A 27,270-nucleotide genomic window follows, 5' to 3' on the forward strand; every position below is an offset into this window, starting at 1 on the left:
CAAATTCTCACTCATTGTGGAGTCTTTAGGGCTCTGAAATTTTTTACATCTTCTTTCCGAAACAACAACCAAAGCACTTGAAAAGCTACTCAAAGTCTTCCTTTTCTGCACTAGTTTTGTGACAGAAACACGAGTTCTCGACGGTCTGGACTCAGGTGAGCGAGGTGAGCGAGCGAGTCACCACTCTTTCACGTCTGATGCCTTCTCTGGTTGAGAAGTGGTGGAGAACAGGGAGAGACGAGACACGGCGTTGCCCAGCGTAAAGATAAAGGCCCTAAATGATGGCGTCGTCTCCTCCAGCACTGTTTTTAAGAATTGCTTTTTACGGGTGGGCAGCCGGTTTTAGTTTGTTCTCAAACAGGAACAGGTCCGTCTGCGGCGGCTCGTTGTCAGTCACAGCGTAGCAGCCCGGACTGGCGTGCGTCTTCTGGCTTCGTGGAGTCTGACTAAAGCGACGTCTGATCAGCGACCAAGCAAATATGTCCGGCAAACTGTTGCAATCTATCTGCCAGTAGTTCTTCATCAGACTGCCGCAGTGGGATTTGTCGACCTTTGACCTGCTGATCAGGTGGGGTGATGCCTTGTGCCTCTGGGAAGTGTTGGGAACTTGATGCAGAGGATAATAATGGCTTCCAGTTCAGCATGTTTCTGTGGGATTTTAATAAACCTGATTGGTCACATCTCCGGATTCTGCTTATTAATATATCTGTGAGTAATTTTGTCGCTCTAGTATTTTCGGCAAGAGCTTGACATGCCTGCATTGATGAGTTAAATAATATATAGAAATAAAGTTCATGTTAGAAATATACATACATTCATTGAGGGCATTAAGATAGAGTGATCATACAACCAACAACTCTGATTTTTTTATTTTTATGATTTGGCTGCACAAATTTGATTCTAATGTGAATTTTCCATATCCACATAAGATTAAAAATAAGCAAATAAACTTGCATATGAATGATCTATGCTTAGAGGGTTTAAATTAAGTTTTTAAAGAACACTTTGCCCAACTAACTAGCCTGGATAAACATGGGTATCTCAACAGGAACATGAAAATGCAGGGTGTTCCCTCACCTGTAGTTGCTTTATGTTATTCTGAATCAGTTTGTTAACTGGTAAAATGAAAAAAAAAGAAAAAAGAAAAAAACTAAAAACATTTTTACTAGTCTGGTCTCACCACCCTTTTAGAAAAACATTCTAGAGTGCCACTGGAAGAAAAAAAAAAGATTTTTCACAATTATGCCAGAACTTGATTGGCCACTACAGAAGTAGCCTTTCAAAGTTGCATTAGACCTGAAAGCAAGTATCAGTGGAGACTTAAATATGTGTTTGAGCTTGAATGTATAATTTTGACCCTGTGTGGATTTGAGAAAATAAAATTAAATAAAATCCATCACTGAAAAGAGCTTTGCATTCTTCTCATGATAAATGTGTGTTAATTTTTGACCAGACCCGTACACGTCACTTAAAAAAAAACAGACGATGAAATCCTACAAACATTTCAGCTTCATATTGTCAGAATATGTGTAATCTACACATCCCAATTTTTCTATTTCATCTTCTATTCCATGAAGATGAAATGGAGGAGGTGAGAGGAAGGCAGCTCAGGGAGGCTGAGGTGTGGATGAGAAAGTTATGGAGGGAGCTAAATGGCCTGGGTAAATTGAGACCAACAGGGTTGGAAAATAGGACACATAAATTTAGGACTCGCCATATTTTTCCCCACGTCTTCCCGTCTCGCTCTCTCTCTCTCTGTAGAATAGTGGAACACACACACAGTGGGCCGCAACACGAACTAAACCAGGACAATGAGAAAGTAGGAAGAGACAGAAAATATGAGGGATTTAGCGTGTGAGCCTGAATGGTTGGTAGGTCAGGAGTGACCATAAAGTCAGCACAACCATAACAAAAAAACAAACAAACATTTTCTACAATTTCTTTATCTCTTGTGCAAAATAAAATGTTTGACTTTTACTATTTTGTCATAAATCTGTGGTCAAACTACGGTTTAATTATGGCTTGTGCAGCTAAGGACAACTTTATCATTTCTTCTAAGTTTCAGTTACGTTAACTCGTAATCCGGCGGCGCTGTTGTGTCTCTGCTATGTGTCTCAACGGTGTGACACTACGGTGCTTCAAGTATCACCTTTCGATGCATCTTACACTACTTTTCTGATTCATTTAGTTATAATTTATTTGATCGATAGACTTTCTTCCCGTTGAAAGGGAGTCATTTCTTTCCACAGTCACCACATGCTTGCTTAGGCAGAGGGATTGGTGCAAACGCAGTGACTCGGTGAAATCTACTGAGACAAACAACTTTATTAGTTGGTAACATAAACTAAATTTGCTTGTACTGTGTCGCAGCTGGAATCATATATAAAGAGGTTTTGAAATCTCATTATATAACATTTTTTCTCTTTGGCTTTTAACCCAGAGAGAGTTAGCATCTAATGTTGAGTTCTATTTTCTTATAGTTGTCTTATTTTTTGTTCACTGTATTTCTTTGGTTTCATATTTTTGTTCAACACTCGCGGTCAGCTGCTACGTCGTATTTTAAGTGACTTTGCATCACTAACCAAGTGACTCTATTTGTTATTTAATTTTTTTGTGCAACTGTTCATTCAACTTTAAAAAAAAAAAGCTTCCCCTCCAGGTTTTTCCCAGACTGCAGTTAAATTTGCTTCCCGTTTTGTTTTCTAATGACAGTTCCCCTGCGCTTTCAATTCGTCCTTCATTATTTTTGCGTGTTCACTTTGTCAGCTGCCCCTACCAATCTAGAGTCAACTACCTTTTTTGTCAGATCAATATATGTGCGTTTAGCTCAGGTACTTTTTCCGTTTGCTTCATGGATCCCCTGCTCTTTTTTTAGAAGTTTTAACCTACCTGTGTTTCGGTCCGTACTCCCCGGTGACACTCTGTGTCCCAATAAAAGGAAGAAGGTGCAATCTCCACATATGTGCAAAAGTTTCACACAAAGAAAATTCCAGGTCACTGCTCGGGAAACTCAAAACGGCAATGCTATCACATGATGAAAGAGATGTGAATCTGGGGTGAGGAGCTGCAGGTAGGGTGTTTTACTGGGCATAGAATGAATGAAGGGAACAAATAAAAAGAAGCAGGAAAATAAAAACTGGCACACCAAGAGGTGCAAAGGAACACTCACTTTTAATTGTCTTATCGTTTACAAATGCTCCTAATTGCGACTGTTTTAGCAAGGACATGGCGCTGCCAAGCTGAGCAGCACATTACATTAATAGAGTACAGGACCTCAGTGATTACTACAACAATAGCCTCTATTGTGCAACGTTAATTGCCGATATAAATGCAGAGAGACTTTGTTGAACCTCAGACGGACTGAGGCAGTGCACTCCAAAGAGGAAGCAGTGTTGACGGGAGTCGTTGTTTTGTGTTTGTTTTTTTGGGTGGGGGGGGTGAATAAAATCGAGGGACGGCTTTCTCCAACGATGCGGTAAATACTGGAAGCAAGGGGGAACGAAAACAGTACGGGCGGTAACTGCTTTGCTGAGTTCACCCATGAGCTGTGATTAAACGCTTCACACGCGCGGACACAGCAATTACCCCCAGACGCAGTGCAACGCCGGTTCTGCACTATGATCGGACCCGTTTCCTCTGAAGAAACGTCACGAGGACAGGCGCGCGGATCCAGCTGTTCTCAGACTAAATTGCTGCCTTTCTTCTCACAGAGAGACGAGAAGCACAACAACAGGCAAATGACCACACTGGAAACGATGAAAAGCTCAAATTAGTTGGCCAAAAGTTAACAGTACATTCATGAAAAACAGTTTTCCTGCTTTCCCCCCCGTGTGTCGCCCTGTTTATGCTTTTAATGTGAAAACACTAGACATTATCTCTGTTCCTCTCAGGTCATCTAAATTGGCTGCCTTGCTCCTTTTCATTAGTTGCAAACCATCTTGAATTTAAATCCTATGTACAAGTGGAGGTTATCGCTCCAGATCTGCCGCAGCAGCCAACTCTCATGGATTAGCTCTGTGTACTTATTGTGCTGTGGCTCTGGGGTGATCAATGACAACTGCAGCTATTTGTACCGCTACAAAAGCCGAAGCTTCTAGACAAGCTGGAAAAAAATAGCTCAACATGTCTTGATAATATGACCATTAGCCACAGCTTTAGATGGCAGTGATTGCTGCAGTCCAACAAACTCTGTGGCGCAGCAGAGAGCTGGGCGACCCGCGTAAAAAGACTGGCAGTAACAACCCCAAAGGCTCCACGCAAAGGCATTCGTACTCTCGAACTCTGTCACATTGTGTCAGAGTTCAACCAAAACCAACTAAACTAACCAGTTAACCAAACAGTCATGTTTTTGGACCAATGGAGGCAACCGGAGTAACCAGAAACAATCCGCGCATGCACAAGGAGAACATGCTAACTCCGTGCACAAAGACCCCAGGAAAATCAGACATGCTACCTTCAGGCGTGATGTAAACAAACACCATAAAGCCTGAAAAATGACTGGAGATTTTTTAAAATCTTTTTTACGAATTAAAAAATAAATTGACATGCACTTTGTATTCATCAGGTCCGTGTCAATGCCTTGTAGAACCACTACTCTGTTGAGATACGTCTCCTCCCATTTGCACTGAAATGTTTCTACATTCTTTTCTGAAAAATTGCTCAAGCACAGTCAGGTTGTATGGAAAGCATCAATGAACTTCAGTCTATGGATTTTTAATTGGAGTCTCCAATTGACTTGTATTTCCTCTGGTACGACTTCAATCAAAGAAGAAGAATTTGTGAATGATGATGTTGATTTTCTGTGTTGTTTTAGGATTATACTGTCTGTAGTTTTCGTAAAGGCAGCAGAGGAAGTGAACGCAGCCGTTCAGTCCATGTTGGCCACACTTCCAAATATTGAATTCATTTTAGCGATTGGGTAAAATCAAAAACCTCAACAAAGTCCATGCCTCAGGGTAGGAATCGTTTCTCAACAGCCGACTTTCCAGACTGTACCAAGCAAAGCGTAAAACAAAGGGCTGGTTTTTACCAAACTAGATGAAATTGGGGTCCTCGATGGCCAGAGCCCTGCCACCTTTACATGTCTCCGTGTCATGTTCTGTGCTTTTCTGCGTATTGATTTCGAGTTTCTGTGTCTCGTCCCCCTTGATTGTTCCCAGATTACCTCCTGTGTATTTAATGTCACCTGTGTCTCTGTGTCTTTGTCGGGTCTTCGTCTCATTTGGCGTCTGTTCTGCCGTGTGTCGGGTTAGTCCTTTCACGTTCTCTGTTGCTACCTGTGTGAGCCTCAGCTTCCGCTCAGCAGTGCTGCCAGGGATTTGGACTGGTTTATTCACCGTTGTGCTCTGTTTCGTGGATTATTCATCATTAAAATCATTTCCTTTCACCTCAACCTGGGTCCACAGCGTCTGCCTCACTACTCATCCTCAACACATCGTGACACACTGCTGTCCTAAACACTTGAATTAAATGGCTGAACTGCCTCACAAACATCCGGTGAAGCTCTACAGAGCTCTGCTAATGAGCAAATATTGCAGCCACATGAGTTAAAGTAGAGAGACGTCTTAAAGTTGCAGGATGCCAGCCGATGAGGACTGGAGTTTGAGACTACTGATCTACTGTTATTCAAGTAAAGGCAGCTAATTGCAAATGAATGCCACATTTTTATAAATTTTCATGCCAAATAAAAATTCCAACCATTTATAAATTTCAGTCCAGTTCATAATTTGTGCACTGCTCTGTGGATCCCAGTAAAACAGGCTGGGAGTTGTGGCTGTGATGTGACAAAATGTGAAGAAGAGAATACTTTTGCAAGTCATTGGCTAAACCTCTGGAAGAGTCCCTTTGCCTTCTCCGTCTCTTCCTCCTCCTTTATCACGCCACGTCTTTCACAGACGCGGGCACAGCTGTGCTGCATCCATCCCTCTTCTTCCTCGGCCCTCCTCCATTCCGGCTCTGATTTCCAGAGCAAAGAGGCAGCTTCTGTTTTCCTTCCATGGATAGACGGCATCACACCTGCTGCAAACACCCTCCCCCCTGTGTCACTCTGACTTCCCCCCTCTCCTCCTCTCCCAGTCATGAGGCCCTGCACTCAGTGCACTCATCCTCTTACTTACCGCCCGGCCCTCCCTCACCAATCTCATTTATTGATATAGATGCGAGTGCCCTTTGCCTTCCTTCATTTACCCCTACATTCCCCGTTCAACTTCCATCTTTTCAGCTCTTTCAGAGCTTTTCCCTCTTTCACACCGGCTACAGAAGAACTTCCCGTTGGCATACGGTGTGCGGACGTGTAACAGGCGTGGCAGCTGGAGTCCCACTTTTGTTATTGCTGAGCCGCTGCTGCACTTCCGCTCCATCCTCCGGAGGAAACCGTCTAAAATATCCAGTTTTGTACTCATTATGGATCCCGGAAGGCTCAGAGCGGAGAACGGGGCTTACTGAGCGAAGGATGCGTTGCATGCCTCAACTCTGCGAGCGATGTTTAATCTTACCGGACTTAAATGAGTGTCTGTGTCTCCCAGCGGCACGCAACAGTGGGCTTAGCTTTGTGTTTTATCTCTGAACACCTAGAGACTCTGTTTGCATGTGAGAGCAAGAAACGTACATTCCTGATCATAATTCAACGCGACACATCATGCAGCACGACAGTAGGCCTCTCCAGAGAGTAGATTTTATGGAATTATCTTGTATTAGTCCTCCAGATTCTCGCCGCTCTCACTAAAAACCTAAATGCTGTGTTTTCTGCCTGCCGTGTCGCTCCCTGTTACCCTCTTTTTCTTGGATGTATAATGAAAAAGAAGGGGTGGTCTTGTCAGCTGTAATGGTAGTATTTGGCCTTCTCCTGTGATGGGTGCACCCCTACGTGTGTGAGTGTGTGAGTGTGTGTGGGTGGGTGTGTGGCACAAGGCCAGAAATAAACAGCACCTTTTCCATTTCCTTCAGATGCTCAGTCAGAAAAGGAAAAGACAAATGGCCAAAGCGCTATTTTTCTTAAACTCTGCCACAATGTCTCAAACTTTGTCTTTTACATTTACTTCCTCCTTTTTCACTTGATCTCAGCTGGCCAAAAGACAACAGCAAGAACAACAGCCCTCTGTCTTCTGCCGTCTCTAGACACTGTAGGGAACCATCAGCCTCATAACTCAAACAGCACTCACGGCTTATAGAGGGAATTACTTTTATATTGAGCGTGAATCACACATTTTCCACAGGTGACGAGAACGTGTGTCCGTGGTGAAACCTCCCAAGAGTTGCCTGAACGACCACATTTACTCAAAGAGCTCGTTAGCTGAATTTCCATTCGTCTCAAAATTGTGCAAATTGGAATTATAAAAAATTAATTGGCTTAATGGAAACACAGCAATTTCAGGGAAAAAGCATTTTATGCAACTTTTTTGCAGTATGATGGGGTGATTTTTCAGCCCTGCCAAAATTAATGCATTTGGCAAAACAGTTTGCAGTTTTCATCGCTAAGAAAACTGCAAACTGCAGTTATTTGTAGGCAGTGGCCTCCTTGGATAATGCAGCTGGCTGCAGTACAGGAAGCTCAGTGTCATATAATTCATCAAGAAATGATAAGAAAAAAACTGTGACTACAAGTTCACCAAAACGCGGCTTCCAAGTATAAGCAACTTGTCACGCCAACGTCTCCTCTGATGAGCGCTAGTGCTGTGGCAGAATTATATGTACGCCCATCACTGGCATGATCTCCAATGACTTACCTTGTGAACAAGCTTATTCACATGCATTTCGTGTCTAATGTTAACACCGCAACAGCAAAATTGCGTTTTTCAGACATTAGTAGAATATCGGAAAAGTCTCATGTACATTTGCAACGGAAACACATCAACTGAGAGCTCATCCGACAGGTCACCAAGGAACCCACAATAACATCCGACGCACGGCTAGCCTCATCACTACGGTGAAGCTCAGTGTTCATGATTCAACGATGAGAAAGGGAATGGACATAAATGGGATCCATGAAGTTGAGTCAGTGTTAGAAACTGTGACATTGAGCCAGGGTGGATGGGTCTTAACGTTGTGTTTGTAAGTAATAACGTAAAACTCCTGCCGTGTAAAACAGAAAAATCCCCAACAGAGGAGGAGACGACTGAAACAAAGTGCTGGGGATATTTAGTTAGTGGGAATTGTTTAGCCTACTTCTATCATGAAGCGCCATGTTTGGTTCAGAATCCATCCTTCTTGGTTCCACCTGCTTGTGGTTCCTGTAGCGGAAACCTGCCCAAACCTAGCGTAGCACATGATCGTAAACCCCTGCTGTCCGTGGGGCGATTGACCCTTTTTGACACGACTGATTCGGCTTCATGGCTCAGTGGAAGCTTTTTTTCTTTCTCTGGCCATTGACATTCAGGATGTCAACTATTTTGTCTCTGATAAGTTAGCTGTAGGCAGGCCTAGTACAATAATCCAGGCCGGGAATTTGAAACCATTCCAGTGAATTAATGCAAACTAAATGTAAGCAGGTTTGGGACAAACAGTTGTCTGTCTGCACTAGCAGTGAACTTTATATTGAAACAAATGGAAATGTTTAATATCAGACAAGAAACCTATTATACATATTTTCCAAAGTTGCTTTGTCAGTCATATTTCTGTTTCCTCATCAATATGCGGAAGTTTTTAGCACTACGTTTTCCAGCAAAAGGGTGTGCAAGTAACTTGAGCATGCGCTTTTTAACATAACACCTGCATGGAGCGTGGTGTGTGTGTCTGTGTTACAGTAACAGGCAGCCTCAGAAAACGAAGAGGATACGTCTGTCTTATCCCCATCAAACTTGTGGAAGTTTTAGCCCGGCAAATACTCAAGCTGCAGGAATTGTTTTGTTATTTAGTGCGACCGGAACCAAATCTTTGGTCCTGCCCTTCAGCGATCCTGAGCGGTCCAGGCCAGCAGGAAATGTCCCAGTGCTCCCGATGGCCAGGTGGCTTTAAGTAAACAAACACCACAACAAATAGTGTGGAGTGTCAGAAAGACATAACTGTTTTGAGAGACCAGAAAAATTGTGAGAAAGCTTCAGTACCAAGCGTTTAGTGAGACTAAATAATAAAATTCAATTTCTTGAAGTGGCAGGAAAGCAGAGTCTCTTGGGAAGTTTTTTTTTTTTTTTCTCTGCCCTCTTCTCTTTTGCCTCCCAGTCTGAATTTGTCGATCACCTCTCCAGCACCTTCACAAGCACACTTTGATCAAGCGAAACCCACTTCACCCAAGTCCTACCTCTCCTCTCCCAGCTGCTTCTCTTTAAAAGCACAATTTCTTCCACCCAATCTCATTCTCTGCTCACAATCTCAATTACTCTACTTTCCCACGTCTCGCTTTTTTTCCCCCCCTCCTCCCTCCTTCTCTCTGATCCTTCTCTATCGTATTTTTTGCCACTCCATTGTCTCAGTCCATTAGGCAGACACAAATCCGTTTGGAGACAGAGCCTGAGCGCAACCCCGTCCTCACTCTCCAGGGCCCCAGTGCAGCCAGGAGAAAGCTCTCAGGGGAGGCAAACTCTGCCTCGTGGCCTGGGAAATCCATTTAAACCTTAATAGGGAATGCTGTCCCTGCACACACATACAAGCCCGCGAAGAGGTCTGTGACTCCCTTCACTTCCCAGCTGCCCTTTTATTCTCCTGCATGCCTCGAACTTTCAGTGCAACGTCAAAACATTCATTCGATAGGCAGACGACAGGAAGACCAAGATGGAGGTACTCATAAGAAATGTTAGTATCTACCAGCTACTAGGTAAACGGTCAACAAAATTAGTCAACTGTGATTTACAGCTAACAGAAAACGATTGGGAGACGCTAATCGCTATGATCGATGACAAGCTAACAACTGTTAGCAAATACAAGTTGATAACGGCAAATACTAAAGTAATTGTTCACTTTCAGAGGTGAAATATTTAAGATATTGGTCAAAAGCATTAATAGAGTTTATCAAGGCAGCCAATACGCTGTTTAAATCACGTGGCAGCCATATTGATTCTTGAGTTTGGGATTAAAAACTGCCAAATCTCCAACTTAGTAGTAAATGAACTACACAAATAAAGCACATCCATCTGTGTATCATCCATCTTTCCATCCATCAAGCCAAATGTAGAAACATTTGAGTAAATTTCTAAAGTACATTTGTATTTACTGTTAAAAAAACAACAAAAAAACATATGGGTTTGATGGGGTATAAACAATTTTGAGCTTAATTTGTATATCGTCTACCAGGAGTCGTACTGCCAAATGTGGGTGTCACACAGCAGTCCACAACAGTGTGTATGAAGGAGTGCATTTTTAAATGGAAGCTGACGGTTCCCTGCCATATCTTCACTTCCAGCAGTAATGAGAAGCAACAGATAGTAGAGCTACAGTGGCGGCTGCTGCTCTTGCCATGTCACTCCAGCTCATGTCTCTGCAGCTACAGCAACCTGTTGACACCAGAGGGTCACCAGACAAATGCAGAGATGACAGAGACACCGATAGGACGGATGAGCCAGCGCGTACTCGAGAGTGGGCTTTACACTGCCACTTGAAAATGAGTCTCACTTTCCCCAACACGAACAGCATGAGCGTAGCAAGTTCAGCTCGGTTGTGCCTTTTACTCCGTCTTTAAAATGAATATAACACTTAAGTACATCAGAAAAGCCAACATGTTGTCAGCAGCTGAAGAAACTCTAATGGGTGCATGAGGTTTCACTTTCAAAATCTCTCCAAAATAGAGATTTTGTTTTCTTAACTGGTCATTTTTCAGTTCGGTGACAAGACAGCGCAAACTGAATGAGCCGATTTTGCTCCAATCCAGATCTCAATGGGCCACAGATAAAGCAGCAGCAGATTGCTTTATCCCATTAGGCAAGGCCTAGTAAATAGGCAGAGATCTAGCGCTGGTGCAATCTCCAGCTGATCCTGTCGCTGGCATCAGCTCTGTTGGCAGTTTGTCTTTCAAGTCAGGGCCCCCAGCTAAGCCCGCCTGTCTGTCTTTATGCACATGGAGATAATATGAACCAGCGCGGTTCACTTTCACACCAAGAGAGCATAAACTGAGGCATTTTTCTGTTTGCAGGAAACGGTCATGAAGTCACAATAGTGCAAAAGAGGCATGCTGAGGCTAATAATGGTGAAGAGCATTAAAATCAAGACTGAGGAAAAGTGAATTATGAGAGCAAAATTAGTTAATACCCTGTGTTTCACCACCGGATTAAACGTATTTGCATTTACCTAAATGTTTCAGATATTTAATGAAATTTTAACATCAGATGATTTTATTTCTTGAGAAAAACGCACAACTTTTCCTTTAAAATATTTTGTGATTGACCAGATTTTTTTGGGGGGTGTGGGGGGTGCAATTTTACAAGCCACACTCGAGATTTATTACTGTGAGACAGGTAGAGGTAACAGATCACTTAAATAGAGCCTGTCAGATAGCACAAAGCAGGCTAAGAGATGACAAATGCTCATTAACAAGTCTATAATTTTCTGAGGCTTTGGGATTGCAGCAAACCACAGTGGGAGCCATTATCATGATGAAACATTAGTGAATCTTCCTTGAAGTGGCTGACCTGCCAAAAATTACTCCATGAGTCCACAAATAAACAAACAAACAGCAAAGGAACCGTAGACCGCACGCCAGTTAAATTTGCATTTGTTTAATGAAAAACCAAAAACAGAAGTAATCTGCAAATACACAGATGAACACTCTGTTTTGGTTCACTGGTATACATTTAATCACAGTAGAAAATTTGTATTTACCTTAGAAAATAATTTATACCAATGAACCAACAAAGGCAGCCAAAGTACCACCAGTGGTAAATGTGCTTAAACTGGACTTTCAGAGCTGTGGATGCAGAGGTTGGTAGGGCAATCAGATCTATTAAGGTTATGCTGGACTAACAGCAGTCTGTGAAAAGTGAACTCTGCAGGACATTTTTGCATAAAAGCAGGACAGAATCATTGGAGAACTGAAGTTTACAGTTATTCATTTTCCAATGTTCAAATTACCCGCCCATTATTCCTTAAAAGGTTTCTGCAAATTCTAGAAGCTTTTGGTTTTCTGCAACCTATCTTGAGTCCTACCTTGGCGGCCATGATCATCGAAGAGCCTCCACGTACTCCAAGGATGGGAATGTGGGTTTGGGCTGAAATGAAGTCCAGGATCTGAGCGATGGCTTCCTGGTCTGTGTCGTCCCCAAAGACGACGCCCTGCAGCCAGTGCTCTGTCATCAGGTCACAGATGCTCTTTATAATGCTTTTGGGGTCCGTTTCATTCATGGTCAGCACCTCCACGTTCGGAGCAATGTGGAGAAAGTCCTCCTTCTCTCTGGCCCCTGCCAATGCCACCTCGCTGGAGTTCCCCACCAGTACGACAGCGATGCTTAGGCCCCGCAGGATGTTAGGCAGGGCCATGTGGTGCGGAGGGGGCTGTGGGATGGGCATGTAATGGCCGCCACCGCCTCCTCCACCCTTTTCTCTCCTTGAGTGACAGGCTGGGGGTAGGTGGAGAAGACAGAGCAGCAGAAAAAGGAGAGGCAGGCATAAAGACGTGCCTGTGGTGCGGTGAACCGATGGAGGTGGAGGTGGATGAAGGGTCCGAGCCCCATGTTGCATCTGAGCAACCATTCGGTGGGAGAAGTGAGCCCCAGCATGTTGGTGAGGCAGGGAGGAGCTGCAGGGTCCACGAAGAGGCATAATGTAGGAGTGGGAGAGAAATACCTGGAAAGACAAGAAATGAGCAGGGAGTAAGGGAGAGAGGAAGGCGGTGAAGAGAAAGAATCAGAAGTTAGCATAGAGTTGTAAATCAATTGATTTCAACAAAAAGCTCAAATGTTACATAAATCATAAGTTTCAGATCATATCGATATGCTCAAAGATTTGGAGAATTGGAGTAATGGGAAAAAAAGGGAAACCCTTGTTCTAAAGCATCTTTGTACATCAAAGAAGTCATGCTTGACGCTTAAAAGTTAAAGTGACAATACAGAAAACAATGTCAAGCATGAATCAATGATGTATGCAGAATCTGGAGAATGAAAGTTACAGTGCATGTAACAGATAAGATGCTGATTTCTTGATTGGATGGGAGAACAGAGGGACACAAGGAAAGGAGCAAAGGAGAGAGCAGCAGAGAGAGGGGATGTAAGGGAAAAAATGAAGCAAGTAAATGCAAATGACAGAAAGGGCAGATGGAGGGAAAGACGACTAAACGCCAACGCAGGCTGACTGACAAACTGTCTGGAGCAAGATGAGTGACACACCAACCCGAGACACAGACAAACTGACTGATGCTGAACCTAATTAAGTGATTGACGGTAGAGGCGCTCTGGACAATTCACAAGACTTTGAAATGAAACCCGCCCTCTTCCTCCATCAGCCCCTGTTGGCCTAGTTTAACACTCTTCTGCTGTCCACCCCTCCCTTCATCCTTACACTCCACTTGTTCTACTTGACCGTACCTTGCTCTCACTGACTGACTCCCTCTTTTTCAGTGCTTATTTATAGAGTTTCTTAATAATGGGAATGCAGATGGGAAGGGGGGCCTGACGAGACGATGAACAGTGGGCAGAGCAAAATGGAAAATGGCAATGAAACGTCAGATTCAAGAGAAACACTGTGATCTTTCTTGCTATGATTCCAGCTTCTGGTTTGTCATGGTAAAGAAAGAATAAAGAAGGAAGAATCTTTCATGGTCATTTTGAGGAAGTCTTGTTGGACCACAGGGTGGCAGGAATGCATGTGGGAGCTATGCAATCCTTGTATAGCCAGAGAAGAACTCTGTTGACATTCCCAATCAATATTCAAGGTTGTTCTCCGAGTCCGATTTGTGTTGTTTAAGGCCAGCATCTCAGCATAGCTGTGGAGAAGAAATGTCTGGTTTGGTTAGATGATGATGTCTTCCTGTTGGCATCTTCAAGTCATAATCTATGTCAAGAACTGGAACGGTTCCCAAACGAGCGTGAAGGGACAAGAAGAAGAAGCAGAGCCTCCGTATCAGACATCAGAGGATTGATCTGGAAAAAGGTCGCCTGGTCCTACAAAGTTGAGGGTAATTTCGGTCTTAAGTGTCTTTATGGTCTATCCTACCATCACTCTTCTCTATGAGTGATGGTAGGATAGATCTGCCAATGGACAGAGATTGCAGAGTTGTCAGCAACAATATGATTCCAGCTCTGGTTTTTCATGGTAAAGAAAGAATAAAACTAAGAAGAACAGCTTTTTTACTCTTCTGTCTATCTTCAAACTCCCACCCATTTTCAAGAGATGTGATTGGAAGATTGACAAGCTGAATAAAAGCAGTTTTGCTTGTGGGGAAGGTGGACTCAGATCTCCCTCATCCATGAAAAACTAATTCGAGTCACTGCTCTGCCCCGTCAAAAGGTCCACTGGAGGTGATTCTACCATCCGATCTGGATACCTCCGAGAACCCATGGGAGATTTGCAAGGCATGTCACTGGGAAGAGACCCAGGGGCAAACCAAGAAGAAACTAGAGGTACTCTATATACATCCTATACTTTGTATACTTGGTATTTTCCTAAATGAGCTGGAAAGTGCTGCTGGGAAAACGGTTGTGTGCAAAGGTCGGAAATATTGGCAGGAAAAAGAGACAAAAAGCTGCACATGAAGTAGAAGCTCTCTTAGAAGACTGTTTGTTACTGTATGTTTACATGTGGCTGAGTGGGAGGGCGTTCGTCCTCCTGAGTTTGTTCGCATATAGTCAGAGTGGGTGTAGGTGGAATAGATGTTTGCCTCACTTTCGTGGGCAGATGATACCAGGGAAGATGTGGATGTAGCTGCTCATAAACTTGAGCGGCGCATCGTGAGTCTAACGAGCAGCTAACGAGGCAGAGGGAAGTTACAATGGCAAACAAAAACACTCAGACAATATCCACCGCGTGAAGCTGACAGCTGATAAGACGGGGAATGACAAAGAGGGAGGAAAAATCAGGAAGAAGATTGAGGGAGGGATAAAGGGATGCATGCGGAGATGACAGAACAACTTCTTAGGGGAAAAACTAATTGCTGGAGGTTCGTCAGCTCTAATTACAGGTCCCTGTGTTAATATTCAATTGCACACCACTCCGCAGGAAGGGTGGAGAGGTGGGAGGGAATGGAGGAGGGATAGATAATAGGAGGCACAAGGACATGAAGTGGGGAGAAAAAAGCAACAAGAGATAGGCAGTGCAGACTGGAGGATGGGAGAGAAAGGGGAAGAGAAATTCAACGAGAAGGATGGAGGGAACGAGAAAGACAGCAAGGAGAATTACAGAGAGAGAAACATTTGGCCTCTTTGAATCTGGACTTCACTGGCAACACTCTGTTTCCATGGCAACAATTAAAATAGGCCTACACATACAGACACAGTTGATGGACACTGAGATATACACATACCTACCAGCATGCACCGGCGTTTTGTAATAAGAACTGATCACGTAAATGCGGCAATATAGTCTAGAGTGCACTCACTCTGCTGTGCATCGCTGAAGTGGATGTACTTAAACCAAAGTTCCCGCCGCACACACAAAGATTTTGGACAGATTTTGACAAATAAACACACACAGAAATGCTGCTTTTCATGCATCCTCTAACAGCAAAGTTACCATCTTGTTCTCCCTTTCGCTGCCTCTAACACAAGTACTCAGCACCCGGCAGCCACACACACACACACACCCACACACACACACACTCGCTGGCACTCAACACAAACTCGCCACCCCCTAACAGATTATATTAGCCAAAATACTGTGTGATTTCAATGATCACTCAGAGAGATGCAGCCGTTAAAAAGGTCCCACAGTGACTGGAAGAATGTCTCATGAAGGAACACAAAGGGCATTTATTCACCTGTACATTGCACAGTTGATGTTATGACACTAAAACAACCCCATTTCCCATCAGGGAACCTACCATTTGCCCCATTACCCACACAGGGAACATAGCAGCCATATCAGTTACACAAATGTGCACTGCAGTTTCTTCAGACTTAAGACCGTTATGCGACATTTTCTGCCTTGAAAAAGAAAACAACTTAAATCGATAACACTGGTGCAACAAGGATAAATATTGCACACCTTATTTTCAACATAAGTACTGGGTTTATACTGCTGGAAGAGAAGTTGAGAAGTTTTACCCAAACATCAGGTAACAGCCATATATACATATATTTATATATATAGACTTGTCTTCCACATGAAGGAAGAGATTCCTCTTAGGAGGAAAGGAGGTAAGATGGTGAAATGCTGTATAATAACGTTTATATCAGTGAGTTGTGCAAATGACTTTACTTTAGTCTTGAGATCGAGTTTGATTCACTTAAAATAACATTCACCCATTAGCCTTTAATCTGCTAAGTAGTTACTACAAGCTTTGTTAATTATTCACACTTATACCAAAGAACATGTCAACAAGTCAGTTTTTTTCAAGCAATATTTTGTGCAATGTTTTATATTGAAACAGAAAGTTTAAATCCCATCGTTCCTGTGTGGTGTTTGCATTGTGGGTGTCTCCCACAGTACCAAAACATGAAAGTTTGGTTCATTGGCTACTGCAATTTGCCCCTGCGTGTGACTTTGTGCATGGTTATTTATCGTGCAACATTAAACCAGCTGTAGAAATAGGTTAGATCAGTCCATGTTTGACCCAAGAAAAGCTTAGCAAAATAACCCAAATGAGCTGATTTTTTTCCCTTCAGCTTTCAGAATGTATGTGTGTCCTATTTACATGAGGGGAAGAAGAGTAGTTAGAGCCAGACCACCTTACTGGGGCTAGTCCTACTTAAAACATTAATTTCTTTTCTAAATTTTCCAAGTCAGTGGGATCTAGTTACAGAAGATTCGATATGGAGTTAGTGATATCCAACAAAAAGAAGCCTTGTTCCTCAATGTTCGATAATAAATCCTTTTGTTAAACTAACACCACTGTTAGGAAAGGCTGACAATTTCACACCTTTCACAAACACCAAGACAGCAGTTTTCCTTTAAGAACTGACGTGGGCCTAACGCATTGAGCACTTACCACTTTTTACACAAACATATTGGGAACAAAAGGCAGCATTCCTGCCAAGAGACCGACGCCATCAGTAAACGTAAAAAAAAAAAAAAACTTTTAAGCACAAGTCAAAACATTGTTTTGTCAAAAACTAATCTAAAATAAGAAACGATGTAAAAACAAAGCAGTTAATTTATTATGAAGGAGGAGTTTTGAAAGCACTGTGAATTGATGTAGAACAGTGAGTACCTCTCACTGCGGCTACTGTGGAGGCCAGAGGCAGATTCTGTCGTATTGGAGCCCAGGGCGAGATATAGGCTTCCGGCCCTCCGGTTCCCTATTTTGTCATTATTTTTTAACCGCTATTTCTCTAAGACCTACTTTCAGCTGATTGTTTCTTACTGATGCAAGTAAGAAGTTTATCTAGTTTAACTCACATCTGCTATCTCAAAATCTCTATAAGAGCAAAGAGATCTTGAAGTTCTTGATTTATAGTACCTTAAGTCCTCTTAAGGTACTATAGATGCTTATAGATGTTGAGGTTAGTTTTCCTGAATACAGTCAGCGTCTGACACTGGTAGATGCTGGTAGAGGCCCACCCCAGCTTATCATAAATAGCACAACTTAATGATGAAATACAGATAATCATGTTCTTAAAGGGCCGGTATTATGTAAAATTTACGTTTTTGAGTTTTACATGTTATCATGGTATTCCCTCTTCAGAAACATGCCTATTATGTTGCCTTGATTCTTTCATGCATGTTTGAGAAATCCTTACATCTCCCATGGCAACCATTCAGCTGTACAAAACGCCTGGGTGGACCTAGCCCCGCCTTCGAGGCACAGCTCCTCCTCAGAGCTGGAGTTTCCAAGCATCTGCCTCACAGAGCAGCCCTGCCCCGTGACTCCCTGACTCAGCTCCTTCAGACTAGCCAACAGCAATTAGCAAATACCCTGAGGAACTGCGCATTGGCTGGGCTCATTACAGGAGCTGCTTTTTGATGAAACGCAGTTAAAAACATTGCTATAGTGTTAATGGAGGAGTGATCTTGTGATGACTTCTTGAAGGTGGAGTTTCACAAAGATCAGGAGTTTTTAAGAGACAGAGGGGCAATTTCGAGGTGATAGATTACAAGTCACATTTCTTTTAAGTCATATTATATACATATATATATATATATATATATATATATATATATATATATATATATATATATATATATATATATATATATTCAGCATTCTCTCCTAGATGAAGCTGCCAAAGCCTAAAAGGTGTATTGCCAATAACGTCTTCCTTTTCTCTAACATAGAAAGTACTCCTAGATCAGTGCTTCTGTTTTGTTTTTCTGTGTATGCTCTCTATTCTGAGCCTCCAGATGCCCGTTCACACTGAGCCAGGTGCTGCTTGAGGTTTCTGCTTGCTAACAGGGAGCATTCCTCTACACTGTCGCTACATGCATGCTTGGTACGAGGGATTGCTGCGAAGTCAGGATGAGTTCAGGAAGCGCAAATGCTGCAACTCAATGATTCGATTCAAACTGATGGATTTCCTAAGAAAATGGTTTTTAACCAATCTGAATAATGAATTGAACTTGCATTACACTGTTTGATAGCTGGGATGAACTGGAATGTATGTGATTGAATTGAAATTACTTCTTTAAAAAATACCAGGAAATTAAAAGTATTGTGAATTGGCGCTATATAAATAAACTGAATGAAAAATAACTCACCTTATTTGACTTTCACCCACTTTATAAGTGATTGTATTTTATTGTACTTCCAGAGAGGTTGTTGTGACATTATTAAACTGTAGCCCTGTGTCTCGTGCCATTTGGAGGTGATTGATAACATTCCCTCTAGTCAAAGTACAATTTTCACTCGTCAGAATTGAAATTACCAACCTACCCTAATGTCATCTTGGTGCCATTGGCACTATTTCCCTATGAGCTACACCAAACAAATATACGACAGGAGCAGAAATTAGCGCCATGCCAGCAGAAAAAGAACCCAGAGGAATATTTGTTAGTAAATGGGAGAAAAAAATAATGTCTTAGAGGACACAATATATGAGATATAACCCTCTGAAAGGAACTACCAAATATGGGCTATGTCATCAGGAACTGCACATCATGGCTACTCGATGTTACAAATGAATAAACAATTGTTTTCTTGACACATATTGTGTATTGGCAACATAGTAAATATGGAGTGAAGATGGGACACAACATTATTTATGCCACAGGGAGGCCAGCAAAGTGTTGTTTGTGAGCATAAAATTTCTCACACTCAATAAGAAAATGCTTTAATTTTGGTTTTTAAATTTACATGTTTACTATATAATTAGCTGCACTAAAAATGTGTTACTTCAGTTTCTGAGCCAAAAAGATTACGCAGATAATTTCCTCTTCCTTTCCAACCTCCACATTTGTAGCAATAGCTTAAAGCAGTGTTTCTCAATTCCAGTCCTCAGGCCCCCCTGCCCTGCATGTTTTAGGTGTTTCCCTTCTGCCACACACCTGGATTGAATATGTGGGTGATTAACAGGCGTCTGCAGCACTTGATGGTCATGCAATCATTTGAATCAGCTGCTCTGGAGTAGAGGTACATCTAAAACATGCAGAGCAGGGGGGCCTGAGGACTGGAATGGAGAAGCACTGCTTTAAAGTGACATGTTTGAGTAAAAACAGAAGAAAGACTTACAGAATGTTCTGTGTGATAGATGGTGGCCTGGTCAGAGTGTTTTGACAGCTACATTTCTAAAACAAAGCTAAACCATCACCAATTAAAAATTATGAGTAGAAAAATGAATCTTTTGGCTCTTTCCATTCACATATGGATGGAATATATTAATGCTTTTAAGAAACACTGGAGGAAAGGGAGTGCTCTTGCATGGCAATGTCAAAGATTATTGCCAGAATTTTAAAAATTATTACTATTCATAGTTACTGTCACATGTAGTGAGTTACAAGAACGGTTTGTTAGTTCTCCAAGGTGGTACTTTCAGACAACATTTCTCTGTCATTGTAACTCCTCACTGGACAAATTCGAATCAAACTATTTGAATTATATATTGGAGATTTTAGCATCACTTCATCACTTCATCTGTGATGCTTAATCTTAGCATTCTCTATGCCTTATTCTCAACTACGCCGTTATTTCCCCCCAATCTTTTGTTATTTTCTTAACAAATGTTTGATTTTGCACATTGAAATGATTTTAGCTATCGTGAACCGCAAGCAAGCTCGGAACATAATTAAAGGGAAAAAGCTGGAAACAAATTATTACACGTGCTTTTAAACTTTCAGACAACTGAAAACACCCAAAAGATTGAGCTTCGGGAAGTGAGCACCTTTAAACTGGAACAAAAAAAAATCCAAGTGTATTACAATACAGTACGTGGCCATAGAGCAAATGTCAATATGTGTCAAAGGACCAGGATTTTAATTGTGTCTGAGCGCTTTGTCCCTGCTGGGGGCGGATGCGGCTGCCACTCTGCTGTTACCATGGAGTGAGCATGCTCGCTCTGAAGCAGCGTTCAGGTAAGTGGCACTTGTCGGGGTAATATCTCACAAACGGCTAATCAGTATTACTCATGTTTCCTGACAGGAGTTTTATGATGTTGCAGACTACAGTAGGAATTCCTATTTTAATTTGATGGTGGAAGGGGAAAATAATCCTGCAGGATTATTTCCTTGTTAGATATTAATAGATCTGCTGCCTTTGTATGACCTACTCGAGGGAATGACCAGATGTAACATGCCGTAAGCCAATTAGGTTAAAAGATGGTGATTTGGGAAGCTTGGCAGGCCTAGCAAACAAAAGGGGTCCAAATAAGCCTAAATGCACTATAAAGAAGGCAATAGTAATTAATTTACTTCAGAGACAATATGGGTCATACTGCTGGAGCGGAAATTAGGATATGAAGCATGGCACACAAACAACTCCTTTGCCGTGTTTTTCACAGATCATTTTTTTTTTTCTCTCCTGTTTGAAAAAGAGTGGCTGAAAATCGGCTTTCCAGTAAATCAAAAACAGCGCCTCGAATTACAGGTGAACAAACAGGCCTTTTGTTTGAGCTTCGTATTTAATATATGGGGCCCAACGCAACTCCTTTCCAATTACAACATATTCTGCTCTCGCTGTGATTAATCTACACTGCACAGGAAGCTTTACAGCCTGAAAGGTTTGTGCCCTCGTGGTGCCATGTAAATGTGTGTTTATAGTTGATGAATTCAGTCTGAAAGTAAGTGACCAGTGCCAAAAGCAGTCTGCTGTCTCTAACACCTTTCAGAGACCAAATTTATGTTGTTGTTTTTTATTCTTCCGTTTTGCTCACATGAAAGCAAACAGAAACATGGAGCTTGAGCACTTATATAATCTGTGGTGATTCTAGCATGCACTGAAATGTAGAGGGGAGAGAAAATTTGAAATTAGATGAGAATAAAGTAGAAGATATGTTGAGAATTGTAATTTTAAGCTGAGCAACTCTTCCCATTTTCCTGCCCGAAACTATTTGAATCTTTTTAGCTTTGCATAGAGGAATCGGTGGAAGAGAGTAACACTCGGTGATAAAGGCATTGATGAAGCTAGCACCATGTCCAAATTGCTTGCATTGTATCTTCTAAGCACTCTGGCTGACCAGATGTCAATGATTTTGTAAGCACTGTGAGAATACAGAAACTGGCTAACAATTAGCCGGTAAGGACGCTAAAGTTAGCATGTACTTTTGGAGCTTTCTAACACAAGACGCAACCAAAAGACAATATATGAAAAGGTCAAACCTGGACTAGATCACTATAAACTATATGCAGATTTTATTCAAGCACAACCTGTGCGTTATAACATCTTTACTACAATTTTAAAAACAAGATTTTTCTCAAAATACTCCTGTGTCATTGGAACACTTCTGACTTTAATCTTTACCAATGTAAACATTTTCTTAGCAGGTTGTGTCAGTTTTAAACATTCATCCGAGTGAGGAATGACTTTAACCCATGGGGAAGCCCCGGCCCCCGTGGAGACTTGACCGGGCAACATCTCGGGTCACCGCGCAGCGTACAGACGGAGACAGAAATCAGCTGGACGCCAGGCCCGCTGCCAGGCCCGTTGCCAGACCTGCGATACTCGAGATTATGAAAGCTGCATTGGTCTGAGGAGCGAGTCCGTGAAGTGTTCGGATAAATATTCATGTAGGACTGACTGTGCAGTCTGATGTGGAGGTGGAAGGTGGTGTGTGTGTGTGGGTGCGTGTGCGTGCGTGTGTGTGTGTGTGTGATTGCGAGTTTGGACATGTGTCTGTACACGGTGTTCTGATGCAGCCACTCGCCACCCCCGCCTCCCCTCCACACCAGCGCAGTGCCAGCCAAGGTTTGCAGTCACATGTTCGCCGGGTCTCCAGGGCTAATCGGCAGGTACGATGGTCACCGTTTCCAGAAAAAAGGGACCACTGAGGAGGACGTCCCTGTCCGCCCCATAAAATTTGTCCTCTCTTCCTTCCTCCCTCCCTTTCTTTCTTGCTCCACACTTTCAAGCCCTTTCTTTCACTCCTGCATCATTTTGCGCCTGAACAATGTTAGCACTCAGTTTTCCCACTTATCTCTCTTGTGCTCGCACTCTCTCATCACCCTCTTCTCATTATGTGGTAAGTGTCAGGTTTGTCGATGGAGTTATTTGCAGGACAAAGGAGACTGTTAATTCTTCATGCTTATTGTCTGGTTTGATATTTCGGAAAACAGCAGAGGACGACGTCGCGACGGCCTTCCCACACCTCTCCCGAATATTTCTAAGTCAGTTGTGCTAAGCTGACAGTTTTCCCCCTTTTAATTCAAACGACCATGTGTCGATGAGAGGCTGACATGCCAGCTACTGCAGCAGCAGAGTAAGGACCAGGCCTTCTGTCAAACCCACGCACACTTGAGCCTACTTAGAAGTCTGACTCTTTTGTCACCACTACTTTGTCGTCAGGAATTTTGAAGAACGAGCAGAAACCTCAAACGTACCTTTAAAGCAGCGTTTCTCAATTCCGGTCCTCAACCCCCCCCCCCCTGCCCTGCATGTTTTAGGTGTTTCCCTTCTGTCACACACCTGGATTGAATATGTGGGTGATTAACAGCCTGCTGCAGCACTTGATGGACATGCAATCATTTGAATCAGCTGCTCTGGAGTAGAGGTACATCTAAAACAGGGGTCTCAAACTCCAGTCCTCGAGGGCCGCAGTCCTGCAACTTTTAGATGTGCCTCTGCTGCACCACACCTGAATAGAATAATTAAGGCTCTGAAGAACTGATCTACACAAGGTGGAGGTAATTAAGCCGTTTCATTCCAGCGTTTTGTACCTGTGGCACATCTAAAAACTGCAGGACTGTGGCCCTCGAGGACTGGAGTTTGACAACCCTGATCTAAAACATGCAGAGCAGGGGGCCTGAGGACTGGAATGGAGAAGCACTGCTTTAAAGTGTATTTCAAAATGTGGATTCTGTTACAAGTTAAGTTTACTTGTATGGGCAGTTCGAACATTACACAGTAAACAGGCGAGTTTTTAGCCTTAATTTAAAGCTCCTCAGTGTTACAGCCTCGTTTTCTGAAAGTTTGGTCCAGATTTGTGGCGCATAAAAGCTGACTGCTGAAGAGGTCTGATTGTAAATACAACAGGTCTTTAATGCATTTTTCTACTAAACCTTTTAGTGATTTATAAACTAAAATAAGTATTTTAAATTCACCGAACATTTAGACAAGGGCTGTCTTAGCACGGTGGTGAGCACAGAACCGGACTGAAGGGCATCAAAGCGGTAGGTGATTGTTAAGCAGCTATTTAAAAGATTATTAGCAGCTATTATCTTACCTGATAATTCTCCTTTAGCATAAAGCTATATCAGCTGGCTGATGATAACAGCTCATTTTTTTTTTTACACTCAAGCTAATGATTATTTAATTTGCAGAGGACATGAAGGTTGGAGTTGGTGTGCCACATACTGAAAACTGAATATCTTTAGATTCTTATGTCAAAGTGACTTCCTGATAGAGAGCTAGTACATTGGACCCCGAATATTCAGTATTCCCAGGGACATTTGCATATTTGTTTGGGGAACGCCTCTCCAAATTATTTGTGGAAAATCAGTCTATTTGCTACATTTTTCTGTAGCGAATGTCTAAAATACTCAGAAGAAAATGCAGCTTGGGAAGATGAAACACCTAGCGACAATGCTCCTGAACACGCTACTGTCTGGCATTTACAAAGCAGCCAATTAAGGAGCACTATTCATGACTGGCTGCAAGCCTAAGAGCTAAGACAGGAAAAACAGTAGATTTTAGATATTAGCTTCTGAAGGAGTTCTAGGACGGCTTTCACTGTGTGTACTAATGCATCATGTGCATAACGCATCACCTGGATTCATATAAAAGATGCTAGGAGAGTTATCCACTGCAGCGAGGATATTTAAGCTTATAATATATGAACAGAACCCCACTCAAAAATTTCAGAATCGTCCAATAAGAAATTTGACCGACTTCGGCAGGCGCTGAACATTTCCTGGATACAATCACCGATATAAAGTAAAGCAACCTAAAAAAAACCCAGAAATATTACAACGCTTTAATTTATTTATTTTTCACTAGGTTTTACAGCACCTTACTTTTATGTGACAGTAAGTTTAATTACTGTTACGGAAAACTCTTACACGTTGCATTCTCAAAACCTGCTTTAAACAGGACAATGATTGGTGGCGCACCACTTCCTTTGACAGTTTCCCATTTAAATACCCACTGTAAATAAATGTGCGTTTAATAACCACATAACAGACATTTTCAAGTTTCAAAAATAGCATTAATATAACTTCAATCTGGGATCAACTAATCAACTGGGGTGCAAACAACATGACGACACCAGGAGAGTCATTTTTGCATATTAGACATTAACTTTAAATGAACCTTGTGACAAACATCCTGTGGTAAAGTTGGAAAACCAGTAAAACTAACAATTTATTTTTGTGAGTGAGCAGGTTAACTATTGATTAATGGATAAAGGTTGTACAACAAATTGTGTGCATAAGAGATCCAGATCTATTCTCTCCATCACCAGGTGGATCCTATCGCTGCAGCAGGCACTTCCTGTAAGGTGTCTGGCCACCAAATTTAAATTTGACGTGGGCGCAGGAAAGATGGCATTACTTTTCAAAAATCCAAATTTAAAAGAAGGTCTCCAGTTGAATTTGGGGATGAAGATGTCATGAGAGTTATCTGGTCCAATTAAGATATTACCTCCTCATAGCCTTTTCACATAAGCTACTTTAAAAAATCCTGGAGTATCCCTTTAAGCCTCCGTCTTGAGTGAGACTGTGAAAAGTGACTAATTTGTTTGAACATGCTGTCCAAATCCTGAATTTCTTTGCTGTTGTGTTCAGTGGGACTCAAGGACAAAATCCTCAGGCGACACTTTGTTCTGACCCAGAGAACAACCGCTGACAGGAGAGGAAAGAAAACGTTACCTGGACAACCTCTTTGGCTACACAACAGCCAGACATGGGGGCGCTTGATAAGTCTCACACACACACACACACACACCCACACGCACACGCACACACACACACACATTCACACAGTCTGTGGCACAGTGGTGGGTAGAGAGGAAGAAAAAAAAGAGGGCCCACAAAAGCTCTAAACTCAAACCTTGGTTCGTATCTTTAGGTTTAAATATTAAATGTAGCTTGAAATGCGATTCATTTTATAGTGTTTGGACTGGATGTTGCTGGATATAAAATCCTGCAACTAAAATGTAAAGAACCTGGGATGCCATCCAGATTTGTGCCAGTTTTTAGCTTGATTGGCCCTGACCCGTGACTAGCCCGGTGGAAGACAAAAAATAAAATCTTTATTCCAGTAAGTGAACACACCCTTTCTTAAGATGATGATGTGGTGGTAACAGCTCTCTTCGGTGTGAAAGAAATGCAGTTTACCTTTTGGTAATGCCTTTTGTCTAACTAATGCTAACTTTGCTAAGAGCTAATTGTCTTCTGCGAGGAATGAAATGCAGTTTACCTTTTAATAATGTCTTTTTTTAGTAATGCTGACTTTCCTAATTATTGTCTGGAAGATTCTGATCAGTGCGTCTTTGTATTCTTAAACCCACGTCGAGATGGATGCGAAGAATAGAAAGTCGACACGTTTTGCCATTTATGTTGTATTTTTGCATGTGAATGATATGAATAATTATAAACACAGATTTTTTTTTACATATGGGACAATTATCCAAGGATAAAAACAGCAGGGACACAATCACTTCCCATATGAAAGCTCTGTGATTACACCTCTGCATACATTTTATACCTTATTTATAAGAGTGTGCATGGGTGCGTGTGTGTGTGTGTGTGTGGGTGTGGGTGTGGGTGTGCGTGTGTGCGCGTGTGTGTGTGTGTGTGTGTGCGTGTGTGTGTGTGTAACCTGCTGTGTTCAATCCTGCAGGTGTACAGCTCCCCTGTCTGTCACCACCTCCGCCTTACAGCCATGACTTACAGGAAAAGTCCAGGGAGAACAGAGTGATTTCCTTCCCCATTCAGAAAGCCCCTTCATGATTTGTTTAGCAGATTTTTTTTTTTTTTATCTAGAGGTCATCTGTGAGAGGTGATCTTTTAGAGCACATTTCTAATTTGAAATTAGATATATATATATATGTTTTTTAGCATTTTTTTTCATCCACAAAAGTTCCTTTGAAAGTTTTGCTGCTCTCAATCAATCAAATGTTATTTGTATAGTTCATGTCAGCAGCAAGGTATTTCAAAGTGCTTTAAATCATAACAAACACAAAAACACAGAGTCACATAGAATCAACGATCAAAACGTTACATTAAGTCAAGTTCCATCATTGAATTTGTAATTGATTACGTTTCAAATACGACTCTAAACAAGTGGGTTTGTAGTTGAGATTTAAAGGAAGTCAGTGTTTCAGCTGTTTTATAGTTTTCTGGAAGTTTGTTGCAGATTTTTGGTGCATAGATGCTAAATGCCGCTTCTCCTCGTTTCATCCACTCCTTAATAAGTCATGACTCAAAAATTCCTGGAACCTTTTTAGGACTAAATGCAAAAGCTGACGTTGACCCATCCTCACTGGCATACAGCCCAAGTGTTTCCTGATGGTAGTGATTCTGATGTGATGGATGCAACGTAACACCAGCCCTTAGACAAACAACGCTGCCCTCCTCAATTACAAGACAGCATGAAGTGGCTCTCCATAATGAATTGATAAGATTACGAGGTTATAAATTCATTCTGGCCTGCCGCCAGAAATCTCTTCAATGCAAAGA

At 42.1% G+C, this 27,270-nt stretch overlaps 1 protein-coding gene across 3 annotated transcripts in view; it reads right to left on the minus strand.

Annotated features, from left to right (window-relative positions):
* LOC122822140 (glutamate receptor ionotropic, NMDA 2B) overlaps positions 1–27,270 on the minus strand; it is a 170,332-nt gene that overhangs the window by 107,707 nt on the left and 35,355 nt on the right. For all 3 annotated transcript variants that reach the window (XM_044100584.1, XM_044100582.1, XM_044100581.1), the window contains exon 5: positions 12,070–12,705. In XM_044100584.1, the coding sequence (XP_043956519.1) occupies positions 12,070–12,705 (636 nt within the window). The remainder of the gene's footprint in view (positions 1–12,069; positions 12,706–27,270) is intronic.

This window comes from Gambusia affinis, linkage group LG19 (assembly GCF_019740435.1).
Source record: "Gambusia affinis linkage group LG19, SWU_Gaff_1.0, whole genome shotgun sequence".
Lineage (NCBI taxonomy): Eukaryota > Metazoa > Chordata > Actinopteri > Cyprinodontiformes > Poeciliidae > Gambusia > Gambusia affinis.